Below are 15,138 nucleotides of genomic sequence, written 5' to 3'. Positions count from 1 at the left end.
TCTCTCTCTCTCTCTCTCTCTCTCTCTCTCTCTCTCTCCAGATAAACAACAAAACCAGTGCGCGAACGAGCACTCGTAACGAAATCTTCTCGTAACAGGTCGCAAATCTGGAGCAACTCGCTGGCTGCACGTCGCATCAGCGCAACACTCAGTGCCTCAATACGTGTTTCCATAGCCGATACCGCACTCTCTCTGGCAAATGCAACAACCTGGCAAACCCGATCTGGGGCTCGTCTTACACGAGCTTCCGACGCATACTGAAGCCGATGTACGAAAATGGCTTCTCGCAACCCATCGGCTGGGACAAGACTCGCCGTTACTACGGGTACCCCAAACCCGCGGCCAGACTCATATCCACGAGCATCATCGGCACGGAGGACGTCAGTCCCGACAGCAGTATCACTCACATGGTCATGCAGTGGGGCCAGTGGATCGATCACGACTTCGACCACGCCCTGCCCGCTGTATCCAGCGAGTCCTGGGGCGGCATCAACTGCAAAAAGTCCTGCGATAATCGTGCCCCGTGCTTCCCGATGGAGGTGCCACCGAATGACCCGCGGATCAAGAACCGACGGTGTATCGACTTCCTTCGCACTAGTGCCGTATGCGGTGAGTCCCCGCCCCTCTTCTTACGTCTAATTCCCCTCCCTGTCGTATTTATCGGATTATTTGATATCGAGATCGTAAAGATACGTAGGCTCCTCGTACGAAACACAGGCTATTTTCTGTTTGCTTTACGTCGTTATTGATCGATAGTGATTGCAAGTACTTCAATACGAACAAAATGTGTAATAACGTAGATGACAATTTTGTTAAATGCACCATTCGGGTGTGTACGTGAATGCTGAATTGTACAATTGTTCGGGGGCAAGTGTTTTTATTGGCACTACAGTTAACCAAAGATTTATTTATAAGCATTGAAGGGAGCTTAATTCGGGTTTAGTCGTAGCTAAATATCAAATTTCTAATTGAAACTCGGCTACTGCCAACTATCATCCAACGGAGTACTTTTCAGAGCAATCATCGTGTTAAATAAATAATTTTTGTTTTCTTTTTTTTTTCAAGATTATGCCAAACATATGTTTTAATTGAGAGGGGATGAAAGCTTATACGATAAGAACCAATACTTGCAAAAGAATACTCAACTCGATATAAAATGAATTTAATTCAACAGATAGAGCGCTCGATACTCGGATGAGAGGATTTTCGTACGTAAATATTCTTCTGCGTTATTTCAATCTCTTTTCCAATTCACTTATATACAAGACTATCAACAATTTTCCATTGTGGTGAGATTAAAAATTATTGAGTAACATCAAGATTGGGAGGAGAGTGTCTGCGCATGAATACACGTTCTTAAATACTTTGGACGATTGTGAATTAGTAAATTGCAAAAGCAATGTTGTAATGATTTCCATTGCAATTCATTCGCTAATGGAAGCATACGATCGAACGAATAAAGTTTATACAATCGTTTCACATTTTCCAAAAACAAACCTTTAATTTCATTTACTATATACTCTCGCTCCTTACATTATCATCATTATTAAATTAAACTTAATTATTCAAGTGTACCATTAATAGATTGCTCGACTATTTAAATTTTTGCCAATATCACTGTCATTTCTCGCGCCACGTTCGAAAATTTTACACGTGAATAAAAATAACAAAGCAATTTCTATTATTAAGATAACTAATTTTATAATTGAAATCTCACATTCTCGAGTAATGAAACACAATGCTTGCCAAATCATTGGATTATTTGCTTGTAATGGAGTATACATTACTTAGGTGGATTAAACGAGCGTTGATTCATCTTCATTGTAATACTGATTATTGCACGATCATTTACAAATTTAATATGATGATTGACACGGACTACTTTCTAAATCATGAAAACTCAAGATCCTTTTTGATAAACATCTTTATAATATTACTGCATTTCAATACAACTATTGTAGATAAAACTTTTATTGATTTATCCGATAAGACAATTTATCCATAGATTAATCGATCTTCTATAAAATAAATAAACTTTTATTGAAGAGTATTCTACTTCTTTAAATGGTAGATTTTAACTATGTAGGAGCTTTCGATGTAACAGAATAATTTATTGATTCTACATTACACGTAGCTATTATCATTATTTACTCTCTCTCTCTCTCTCTCTCTCTCTCTCTCTCTCTTTATAATAGATTTCAATCTAAATATTTAGTTATCAAAGTTCAAACTTTAATTGGCATCTCCGGTTGATCAAAACTTAAATTGAAAATTAAAAATTATTCCAGTAGCAATGGACATTCAAATGAATCATCTTAAATTTAATAAATTATTCGTACAAAATGACGGAGCTATAAAATTATATATTCATATAGGAATGAATTTGAAATTTTTTAAGTAAAATATTCCAAGTAAGTGAAAAAAATCTGAAAACCTTTACAGGTACACAGTTTTAATTACTTTTTTTTCTCATTCAATTAAGTGTTGCAAATATCACAAAATATGGTGGGGGGGGGGAAATTATCTTTTGTAGATAATTAAATTAAAATGCATCATTAAGCTTTTAAATTCTGTTAAATTTTTCAAGTACTTTGAATGCTTAAAAATCGTGCATTACAATTTCCCTCGCTTATTAAAAAAATCTTGTAAAGAAATTTCTTAAATTAAGAAAAATTATCAATTTGTAATAATTAACTTATTTACCTATGTTACCTATATAGCCGAAAATTGTTTTAAGGTAATTTTCTTTCGGCACTTAATATTAATTGAAATTTATACAAGTTATTCTATTTCTTAGTCGTTCATATTCATTAGCAAATTTAACCGAACAAGTTCGCTTTAATCCTTAGTTAATATTAATTAAGGCGTGTACTTTTCAACGAACAGTCTCAATAAACCGTAATACGCGCACTTGTTAATGATTTTATGCATCGAAGAGTTAAAAATTTGCAGCGTTCTTAGTAAAATTCAATATTTCGTTGGTGCTTAATAAAAAAAAAAAAAAAAAAAAAAAAAAAACAGAATATCCATAGCTAAGTACTTTTGTAACCGACCGAGTTTGCAATATTACAATATTACATACTTCAAAATGAGATCCGCTCAGCTTGTTGTTGGAATGCGTCGAATGTGTCATGTGACAAAGCGCTAGATTTTTGCGTCAGGGCGAGCCACGTAATGCTAAGATTCGTCTCGACAGGCTCGGGAATGACGAGCATCCTCCTCGGCAAACTGACACCCCGGGAGCAAATAAATCAGCTTACGAGCTACCTGGACGCCTCGCAAGTCTACGGCTACGACGACAAGAGCGCCCGTGAGCTCCGCGACTTCAACGACGACCAGGGACTGCTCAAGGAGGGCCCGGTATTCCCGGGGCGCAAAGCCCTCCTGCCCTACGCCAACGACCATTTCATCGACTGTCGACGCAACTTTACCGAGAGCGCCATCAACTGCTTCCTCGCGGGCGACTTTCGGGTCAACGAGCAGATCGGCCTCACGGCCATGCACACCATCTGGATGAGGGAACACAACCGTATTGCCAAGCGGCTACGCCTCATAAATCCACACTGGAGTGGGGAAAAAGTGTATCAGGAGGCGCGCAAGATCGTGGGTGCAGAGGTATAAAAGTTAGGGAATTACTCGATTGCATCTCTGTTGGAAATAATTTGTTTCCATTTGAGCGGATAACGCTTAATCGGATTACGTGTGTAGGACACAAATTCTATAAAAATCGTCGATGCACTTCGTATTTTGCTTTTTCTTTTGCTTTTTTCCTTCTTTTTTCCCCTCCTCACTGTACATTCTCAGATATTTTGAACTTACTCCGACTAATAGAGCTCGTTTCACTAATTAAGTGTCACGATCAGTGAATGCTCATGAAATATCTCTACAACTTAAATAAACATCCTTTTTATTTAAGAAAAAATCGTCTTCGATAATGATTTTAGGCTTACCAGTGAAATAGAGCATAATATTTTAGATGATTTTTCAAACATTCAACTACTCATTGAAAGCATGTGATAAAGCTAACAGCCAATTAAGATTCATAACCAAAGTAAAAGTTTTTAAATTTGTTAATTTACAACTTAAAGCTTTATGTTAAAAAAAATGACATTCACATAAATGGTAAGAACAATTTTATTATACAGCTTATTATGTAGTATTATTATATAATGTAAAAAGAACAAAAAATCACTAACCAAGTTACTTACTAACTAAGGTTTAAGCGGTTACTCGATAAATTCTCGCATTATTTATACTTTTAATTTAATTGTCATTATTTCTTCAACTATAAAAAAATTGACCATAGTGAATTGAACATAGTGAAAGGTTTTTAAAAGTTGCTTAATCATAAGTAATTCATTTATCATTTAATTTATTAAAATTGATTATACTCACAATGAGTTAAATGAATTAAATAATCATGAAAATTTTACTTTCAATTTGAAATTCTAAATTTAATAACCATATGTATATGTCATGAACTATTGATTTTTATCAGTGTTTTGAAGTAATAGAGTAAAAAGATAATATAATTAAACATATAAGTAACCAAAAGTAAATGATATAATTCACAAGGCTTATTAAATATTCGTGAAAATCTATGAAATTATAATACACATACATAGTAATTTATAATTATATTTATAAGTGCAATATATTTGCATATAAACGCATTTACTAAAATTACACATATATACACGTTAATTAATTTTATTATGAAATTTATTAAAATTACCATGAGACGATAAAATAATAAATGTAAAATTTAATATATTAAATATAAAATTGACATATATCTTTATATCTAATGTATTTGTAGATGCAAGTAATTACTTATCGTGACTGGATACCTCTAATACTTGGAGGCAATACCGATGAATTGTTCGGTACTTACCAAGGCTATGACAAAAATCTGGACGGCAGTATTTCAAACATTTTTGCAACCGCTGCTTTGCGCTTTGGCCATTCGTTAATTCAGCCAAAATTGGAACGATTGGATGAAAATCTTCAATCGATACCACAAGGCCCATTATACTTAAGAGATGCATTCTTTGTACCTTGGCGATTGGTGGAAGAGGGTGGAGTTGATCCACTATTGAGGGGAATGTTTGTTACACCGGCAAAACTGAAAAAACCCGAACAAAATTTAAATCTCGAGCTTACCGAACAGTTATTCCACGTCGCACACGCAGTGGCTCTCGATTTGGCTGCTATGAATATTCAAAGAGGAAGAGATCACGCTATCCCTCCATACATTGATTGGAGAAGATATTGCAATATGTCGGAAATTGAAACTTTTGATGATCTCGCTAATGAAATTAGTAGTCCCGGAGTTAGACAAAAACTTAGAGAATTATACGGTCATCCAGGAAATATTGATGCATGGGTTGGTGGGATACTCGAAGATCAACTTCCCAATGCTAAAGTTGGACCACTTTTTAAGTGTCTGCTTGCTGAACAATTCAAAAGAATGCGAGATAGCGACAGATTTTGGTACGAAAATCCTTCCACCTTTCAATCGGAGCAGCTTGAACAAATTGAAAAGACAAGTTTGGCAAGAATTCTTTGTGATAATGGTGATAATATTACAAGAGTTCAAAAAAATGTTTTCCTGCTACCAGAAATTGACAATGACTTTGTTTCCTGCGAAGAGATTCCATCGATTGATCTACAATCATGGTCAACATGCTGCGAAGAATGTATTGAACAACATAATCAAAATAATACTATCTCAAGGTCACGGAGAAGTGCTTCAAAATATTTGGCTTCCATGAATCAATACAAGATGGGGGGAAAAAATCAAGGTAGGCGCAGTGAAACAATCCAATATTTTGAAGAATTATTAAGCGACGCTAATCAAGAATATAGTAGAGTTAATGAAGTGTTGAGTGATTTGAGCGATCAAATTGCAGAAATAAAATTGATGCTTCACGATCTGAAAAATTCTCCTTACAATTAAAATTACACTTTATTGTTTCTCACTTCACTTGTGAATGTTATTTACTATACGTCACTTTATTGTAAACAACTTAATCTAAACTTCTTAATCAAAAGCAATCTAAATATAATTAAACCTAAACCATTATTGTTTAAATGAAGCATAAAAAATGTAAAAATCATAAAACTAATTTATAACATTAGAAATGCATATTATTTTTGATAATGAATTAAGCTATGATTATCGCATATTTAATTGTACAATTTTTCATATCTATATTAAAATCTAATTTAAACAGTTATATGTTTCCTGGCTATAATATAAGTTTTGTATTATAATGATTCTCTATGAATAAAGATACATTTATTACATAATAAAATAATGAATGAATGTACGTATATTTATACCCATTATATACAAATATATATATGTGTTTGGTGAAGAGCAAACATTTTTCTATATGTGTGTAATTACAATTTACGTATAGACCATATATTTTTAGTCTCCACCAATAAATTTCGTTTGAATACCACGTGCGACAATTGCTCCATCATCCGCTTTTAGGATTTTAACTTTAAGAAATGCTAATCTTCGACCAACCTTAACAGTTTTTGCATCGATTATTACTACATCGCCACAAAATGCTGGTTTCAGAAATCTGAATTATAATGAATAATTATTTAAACATAATTAATTAAATACTTTCAAATATAATAGAATAATCTATTTTATTCATTAACCGATAATAATACTTACGTAACATGTAAGTCTACCGATACACCGGGAGGTGAATTTTTGTAAGCCATTAAAGCATAGGTTGAAAAGCAGTCAACAAGAGTACTAATATAGCCTCCATGTAGAGATCCTCCCAAATTTAAATGGTCTTCACAAATTTTTAATTCAGCTTTCACCTTTCCATCTTCGACAGACACTATTTTGGCCTAAAAAGTTGTATTTAATAATTTATTCTTTACACGTGAACACAATGTATTACGTACAATCATGTACGCAAAGAAACTATTCCTTTGTGGAACTGCTCGGCTCGGTAAACATAAAGTAAAATGCTAAGCAATTGCTCATCTACATTATAAATACTGTTATACAAAATTATTAAAAATACAATTTATTTAAAATTCCTATGCATTAATTTAAGGAGAGCATATATTAAAAATGTTACTATATATCGAAACTAACTAATTAAAAGCTAAAGCTTGGATTTAAATATATATTAACAATGATGGAAAATTTAATAATTTAAATAGATTTCCAATAACTTACATTTTTCAAAACCTGACCAAAGCTTTTGGATAAACGTGTTTTATCAAAAATGCATTTGATTAATTCTGCAGCTTTTGACATTGTAAGAATGAAATTATAATTAACAATTTTTTGATAATGAGAATTGTAATACGAGGAACATGTTACCGAAACACTGAGTCATGAATATTGTTATATTTAACTTGAATTATGTAACTTGAAATTTTTGAGGTTAAGAATACAAAACTTTGATATCCATTCAAGTACATAAATTAAAATAAGCATTATATATAATGAAAAATCAACAGTTCCTATTTTATGACATAATAATATAAAAAAGAAACATGTAAATTGTAATTTTTTTTAAATAATCAATTGATGCAACGAAATATTTTCATACTACGTTTTAGAATTTTAGACTTAATTATTTAGAACTTTTAAATTATAATAGAAACTTTAATTTAGAACTTTTAGATTTAATTATTGAATAAAAGCCTACCATTTCATAAAGATTAGCAACTTTGAATATATTGTTTTAAATTTTGCCTTTCGTAAAAGAATTACAAATAATAAATATACATATATACATAAGCCCATCCTTGAATTTTATTTTAAATTATTTATTAATTAAATTAAAATATATCCTGATTGTTAAATGTTTCATACATAGAGGAAGATTTATAAAAATGGGAGTAGCTTCATTACAGTAATTACTGCTGCAAATTAAATTAAAGCTAATGCATTGTTTAAAAATATATATATTCCAGTTATCTGCTAAAACGACTCCAATTAATTCAAAATCGCACTATATCAATTTTTTTATATTACGTTTTATAATTACAAACATTAATTTAATTTAAAGTCATCTAGAAGAAAAATAGTATAGAATCTTAAAATAAATAATTATGAATTGCACGGCTCAAGATAGTTCTTTTGCACAATTTTTTGTTTTCACAGTTTTCATACACGTGAAAGTACCCTTTGATTTTGAATGAATCACAAATTTTAAAGGAAAATAGAAATCTACACTTATAAAATCTAAGAATACAATATTTATATTTATTTATTGATCTTCATAATCAAAGCATAGGTTTTTTTTTTTTTTATTAATAATAATAATGATAATGATAATTGAATGAATAATAAATGAATAATATATTATGACAGATGATTGTATCACTAAGTTCTACAAACTTCTATTTCTTATACTTTTTAAGTTATAATATGAATTCGTAGTTAAAAATGTAATAATACTATTCCCATTATTTCATATTTACATTATTATGTGCTGTCCTAATTTCATATTTATTTCCTATTTATGATAAATAACAATTTCATATAATTAAAACGGAAACTATGATTTGTATTTAAATTTATGTATACTTATTACTAAGTATCTTTATCTAAATAAGTTTACTTTGTTCATTATGATGATACTTTAAATTTCATAGTAATTGACCCGAATACGTTGCATTCATTGTTAGTATAATTAATTTAGAAATATAAATTACAAATTTATAGTTAAATCCAAAAAACGGTAATAAATTTTTAATAAATTTAGAATATATTGTTTATTATACGAATGAAAAACATTACTTAATGTAAACATACAAATTAATCGCTATATAACATATATTTATTTTATAATTTTCATTGCTTTAGTATTTTTTAATATTAGATTACTTAGTTTAGTATATTTTAATTAGTAGAGTTTGCCGATGAATAAATTAATTCATATTAACTATTTAAGTTATTAATTAATATTATATATTATCACTTTTAATCTCTAATTTCTAAAGTGACTGGTCTGATGAACACTATCTTTTTAATATAATAGTAGAACATGAATATTAAAATATTATTCTATAATAATGATTAAATGTTTCGTTCCGCTACAATAGCTGAGCCATTTGAAAAGAAATAATTTTCACTCCACAATTGTTAATATTTCATTTTTTTACGTATTGTGAATATTAGAAAATTAAATTTTTTTATTGCGAATTTAAGAGAAAAATGTTTAATTTTTAACAAATACTTTATAAATAAAAAGACATAATTGGCATTGCAGATAATTACGATATTAATAAGCTAATTCAATATATTAATCAATTTCTGAAATTTAAATAGAATTTTTAATTTAAATAAAAATGTATTGAATATTAGATACTTATATTTTAATTAATATAATGATATATGAAAAATTGTTTTAAACATATAATCACAACTATTTCAGTATTTTCAATACGATATAACTAAAACATTTTTTTTTTTAATCTATTGTAATAAAACGATTATCCATTAATGAAGCTACAGTTTATTTTTTATAACTTGATTTCATTTTATTGTAGTTGGTATTCGATCTTTCCATAAAAACGGTACAATATTTTCCTTGAAAGTGATAATGTGCAATAAAGTCTTTTTTTTTTCATCATTTTTGTTTAGATCTATTGGTTCTTATATCATAAGTTACATTTTTTAATTTTGCTAGTTAAGTTTGTAAATATGCGTTAATATTGAATTATTTGCAATATAAACAATTATAATTATTTTATAATCAATTAATAATGGCCGTGTTTCAATGATCAAAGTCATTGGTCTTAATTTTGAATTTTTATCTTATAAGTCCATGAAACAGTTTTTTTTTATTTAACCAAATAGAAATGTGATATTGTCATATAATTAATTATAAAGATTCCAATAGAATTATTAAATTTTCAATTTATTCATAAAAAGAAATTTATAAATAATATTACTGTCAAGTTCAAAGTTGGCGATTAAAAGAACATCCTGATATAAATCAAGAACAATAAGCAATGTTTATTTATTTAAATGATTGACAGATTTTATGCACATGTTATTAGTGTGAGCATATAATTAGTTCAATCGACGTTATTTGTAGTTTTGATAATATATCTTTATTGAAAAAATATTGAGTAAAAAAAAATCTTTCAAACCATTTCTTAAGAATATTAATATCAAGAATATTTCGAAAGATATGTATTCATTTCAAATTTATATGCTATGGTAGATGATTGTAAGTCTGAATATATTATTCTTATCCATGACGCAATTTCCATTATGAAATTCATTTTGGTTATTTATGAGGTTCAATGTTTTTCTACATAGTGCTAATATATGTGAATACTTTGTGTTTCGAAAATTAAATATTTAATAAAAATAATATAAACTATAAGGCAGATAAATATTATCTTTAGGTATTATACAAGATGATTATAATACATAAAATTTAATAAAATTATTGTACGTTTAAATACATTTTTAATTCTGTTAACTGAAAATTGAAAAAGAAATTCTATTAATATTTAAAATATATTTGTTTAAAATGATATTTATTTATATACCAAGAATAATGGTAGAAAGGCTCAACATACATAACATTAATCTATATATTTCTAATAAAATATGTTTGCCTCGTTAAAATTAAGTGTCTCTATGTTATTGGAACATGTTTATTCCATTATTTAAATGCACTCACTATTTTGCTATAACAATCAGATATGTTTATGACTCAATATTAAATATAAATTGACGTTCATAATAGTTTAGAACATACATTGTATTTATCTATGCACCTACAAACGTTGTATTCATCCACAAGTAATGTTATACGTATTTTTATTAATGCGGTTTTTTATTTGACACATTGAGTTAATTTTATTAGTAATCCAATTAAAAATGAAGATAAGAGGATTACTATATTTAATGTGATTAATTACTTTGGCTAATTGTTTTATTTTTTATTTTGATTTCATTAAGGAAACACTTTGCCAAAATATTGCCTAAATCTTTGATAATATAAACGTAAATGTTAGTTAATTGTATAGTTGTATTTTAAGTCATAAATATTTTAAATAAATGTTATTAATTTAACTATATCTTGGCTATACGTGTATAAGCTTATAATTAGCTGTTTAACAAAACTTAATTTTGTTGCAATGTATATCGCGTATTATGTTTCAAGAATTATAATAAGATTATTCTGATAAATATAATGTAATGATGTTTAATTAAACTCATTGAAATTTATATTGCGCATGTAATTTTCATTAAATTAAAAAACTGAAAGAAAATATGTCTCCTAATATTATAAATACTTGTAGTTTGGTTTGAAGTAATTTATCGAGTAGACAAATAAAGAAAGGCAATTTTTTGTCAAATTCCGGATAAATTTTAAATGCTCTCGTATAATCAATTATCATACAGAGATTTGAACTTGAAGGTTTATCATCGTATTGACACGATAGACTATTCTCTATGTTTGTTTGAGCAATACGACAAAATCTACTATTTAGATCGACATCGATCGACGCTTTTATCCATTATTGCGGTAAGATTTTATTGTTATATAAGATTATATTTCCGTTCACGATAATCCTGAAGATTTTATACCAAGCTTTTCTATTTACAAATTTTCAAGTATTGTTAATTATTTTTATCGAAAATTCATTTATATCCGCGAATGAAATGCATACTTTACTTGAACATGCTTGAATACATTTGCTAATTTCTTTATATTATCTTCTCCTACAATTCAAAGTGATGCGTAATAAAAGATAATTATACTTTGATACGAAATTTTTAAAAGAATTTTAAATTTTTTATTTTTCTGTGGAATGGTAAGAAATCTTGATTATGCTAATCTAGAAATTCTTATAAATAGAACAGGACAACAAAAGCATTGAGAAAAAAAAGGAATATTTCAATTAAGATTATTATGTTATATCGTGCAATTAGTATTATTTTTCACAATATATATATATATATATATATATATATATAAGTAAAAATGCCTGTCTTCTTTGAATTATTCTTGATTAAAATAACAGAGTATTTTTTATGTCTTTTGTAATTTTTCTAACACTCATAGTGAACTTGGACAATAGTGATTATTATTTCAGAATAAATACAGTTATTCGATAAATTATCGAATAATAGATTTGTGCATATATTACTGTATTACAAATAATATTGTGTAAACGTAAATTTTGTAATAATTGTGATAGTCATATTGAAATATACTGTTAATTGTATTGCCAATATGTTTTAATTTGATTTATATATTTGAAGAGGTAATTATTATGAAATATAAAAGGATGTACAAAACAGGCGGATTGCATATGTATAAATAATGGTTCAAGGTATTACAAAAATTTTAATTCTCTATTCGTTAACTTTTTATAAATAAAAATAGATTTATAAATTTATCTAGTGTAATTTAAGCTGCGTAGCTTAACAACTTCATTATAAATAAATAAATGCTATTTTATATTTCTATGATATTGTAACAGCATATGTCATGTGATGAAAAAAAAAGCAAAAATAAAATAAAATAAAAAAAATAAAATTATAATGTAAATGACACAGCATTTCTATTATTGATAAAAGAAAATAATTTATAATAATTTATCTATGACGGAATATGTCAATTACTCGGAAATTTTAAATCTTTTAGATTTTAGAAGAAAGAATCGTCCAACGGAAACGAATTATTTTGATATTCTGAAATAATATTCACAATATTACCAGCGAGTTCTCATGATTATTTAAAATTTCATAAACTAATTAATAGAATTACAGTAAATTCATTGTAAGCTATTTACTCTTCTTTCAAACATTTATGAACGATTCTCATGCGTAACATTGCGCGCATAATAATATAAGCCGTGTCAACATCTCTTTAACTCTATATTAATTTCCATTTGAAAAATCTTTTTATTATTCAAACCAATAAGCGCATTGTATGAGAAACTAAATGAAAATTTATTTAACACAATATTTTACTGCTCTTGTGATCGACGCATCGCTTATATTGATGTAACTATAATGGTCGTGCATATGGTAAATTTTAATTCTGTTTCACCAATTTATGATGGAATTTACGATGCGAGTCGATACCAAAGAATGCAGTAATTTAGCATTTGATTAAAAATATATAGTTTAGAGCTCATTTGACTCTTTCCTGAAAATACGAATAAAATATGGTTAAAACGTTTTAAGTAATTCATACATGGATCATTATTATTATATGTATACTATTATTATACTATTATTATATGTATATTTGACATGAAAAGTGGATTTTAATGCTTGCATTAAATTAGTAGATTTCAGCTATCAGACTATATCTGCGTAGTATTTTACAAGTACAATTAGAGCCACTAATCCATCACGATTTAAAAATCTACATAGACTGTTATCGATTGCTAAAATAAAATACCATACTCTGAATAGAGAGACAGGACTCAATTTCAGCAGTTTTTATGAAAAAAATAAAATAAAAAAAAAATAAATAATAATAATAATAATAATAATAAAAAAAGAAGAAGGAAAGGATAATAGTGAATATTCATCGTTAATCAGATTTCATATTTTATGACATTGTATTAATAGACGTTGAATTATGACATTGGACGCACAAATATGAAGGGTTAACCAAAGAAATTAAAATAGGTCGAGAATAATACAGGAAGGATTCAAAGTAAAGTTTCATTAAAATATTCACTAATTTTAGATTGAATACCGACAGTTGAAAAGTTCTGTCCGAATAGCTAAACAAGCTTTGCATGGAAATTGAAATGGATTTTCAGCCGAATATTTAAATTCGCTTTAACGCTGCATCGAAATTAGGCTTGGAGAAGGATTTCCAACAAAAAAAGTCGACTACGCGATTGCGATCCCGGCAGACCGAGCAAGCCACTCCACTCCAAGATCCTACATCGCTAATTAACGCTCCAGTCCGCTCCCTGAAACTTCATCGCCCCACCCACCTCCACCAGCCCAACCACCGCCCTACTCAACCCACAAATTGTGAAAAGGGCAGCGGTGATGAGTTTGTCGAGAGCTGCGGAATCGGCGATCAGCTTTACCGACGGTTCTTTTTCTCAAAAGTCCCGACGATCGCCTCCCGGCACAGCTAACAGATGTCACGGTCGAGATTGGCGCAGCGCCGCTCGTCACCGGGTCGGTTCATTGGTTTTGGCGGGGGGCGGGGACGGGGAGGTACAGAAAAACGTAAAAAAAAAAAAAAAAAAAAACGAGCACTTGGCATTTTACACGACTCCTCTACCGATCTCGCATAAAATAGTGAAGGGGAGAATGAAAGAAATTCACACGATCGGCACTACACGCGATCGGCACTACACACGAGGTGGCGGCGATAGCTCCCTACCTACACTGTTGTTAGCCTACGTTGATTTTGCAAACGCGCGGATTCTAGCACAACAATGCTTCCCAGACCCATAAAATCGTCACTGGAGAATCCGCGGCAATCGCCAACAGGAATACCCTATGCCGCGCTGACCTCTCCCGTATCGCGCGCTGCGCTTTTGAATTTCCACCTCGTAAGTCGAAATAAATGTCGCATTACGAGTTGGGCGAAGGAGGCTGATGCATTTTTACAATGAAATATTTCGAGCTATTAGAGCTTCTTGTTTTTTCTTTCTCTCTTTTTTTTAAATCAATCACGGGCACCTTTCTTTGTTCTCATAAGAGTGAAATTGTCTTTGGAATTGTTCCATTAGGCTCGCTCGAGCCGCACAAGATTTGTTAAATATATCCGATTCGCTCTTACCTCATCCGACCAACTAATTACATTTGAAATAAATTACACGCGTTCGCTCCAATAGTTTTGCCATATTTCATCATTATATTATATTCCGCATAAAATTTATAACATAAAGAAGAACGATAAGCTACTTCTCACGTTGTAATTACTCATCTCTAATTTATTCCAAATGCATTAAATGTCCCTTTTTCTATTGTCAAATTAAAATTTTTAATTAAATATCGTTTATTGCTGAAATGTAATTATAAGACAATTTTACATCGGAATAATTTACAGATTTACATGTCAATGCGTTCTGTTTCCCGTCAGCCCGATTAAAGGCTCGTTCGACCTCGCGCCGACACCCCCCCCCGCCCCC

At 29.5% G+C, this 15,138-nt stretch overlaps 2 protein-coding genes across 2 annotated transcripts in view; one reads left to right on the top strand and one right to left on the bottom strand.

Annotated features, from left to right (window-relative positions):
- Pxn (Peroxidasin) overlaps positions 1-6,027 on the top strand; it is a 29,286-nt gene extending 23,259 nt beyond the window's left edge. The window contains exons 6-8 of the mRNA XM_011501372.1: positions 99-609; positions 3,197-3,615; positions 4,820-6,027. Of these exons, the coding sequence (XP_011499674.1) occupies positions 99-609; positions 3,197-3,615; positions 4,820-5,959 (2,070 nt within the window). The 3' untranslated portion in view covers positions 5,960-6,027. The remainder of the gene's footprint in view (positions 1-98; positions 610-3,196; positions 3,616-4,819) is intronic.
- Positions 6,028-6,376: 349 nt separating this feature from the next.
- Positions 6,377-7,415, bottom strand: LOC105363626 (acyl-coenzyme A thioesterase 13). Its single transcript, XM_011501371.1, has 3 exons — positions 7,217-7,415; positions 6,695-6,879; positions 6,377-6,596 (listed from the first exon to the last, which is right to left on the bottom strand). Exons 1-3 carry the CDS (start codon positions 7,295-7,297, stop codon positions 6,437-6,439), a joined length of 426 nt encoding a protein of 141 aa, XP_011499673.1. The 5' UTR covers positions 7,298-7,415; the 3' UTR covers positions 6,377-6,436.
- Positions 7,416-15,138: the final 7,723 nt, after the last annotated feature.

This window comes from Ceratosolen solmsi, unplaced genomic scaffold, assembly GCF_000503995.2.
Source record: "Ceratosolen solmsi marchali unplaced genomic scaffold, CerSol_1.0 scaffold3, whole genome shotgun sequence".
In the NCBI taxonomy this organism is placed as follows: domain Eukaryota; kingdom Metazoa; phylum Arthropoda; class Insecta; order Hymenoptera; family Agaonidae; genus Ceratosolen; species Ceratosolen solmsi.
The sequence above is the reverse complement of the archived record's forward strand: the minus strand, read 5'-3'. Positions and strand labels throughout refer to the sequence as shown.

What these genes read in the sequence shown, in the direction of transcription:
- LOC105363626 (XM_011501371.1), bottom strand. Translation starts at nt 7,297, where the DNA reads ATGTCAAAAGCTGCAGAATTAATCAAATGCATTTTTGATAAAACACGT. An exon ending in TTGGTCAGGTTTTGAAAAAT is followed by an intron (nt 6,880 to 7,216) that starts GTAAGTTATTGG and finishes ACAACTTTTTAG; the next exon opens with GCCAAAATAGTGTCTGTCGA. An exon ending in TCGGTAGACTTACATGTTAC is followed by an intron (nt 6,597 to 6,694) that starts GTAAGTATTATT and finishes ATTATAATTCAG; the next exon opens with ATTTCTGAAACCAGCATTTT.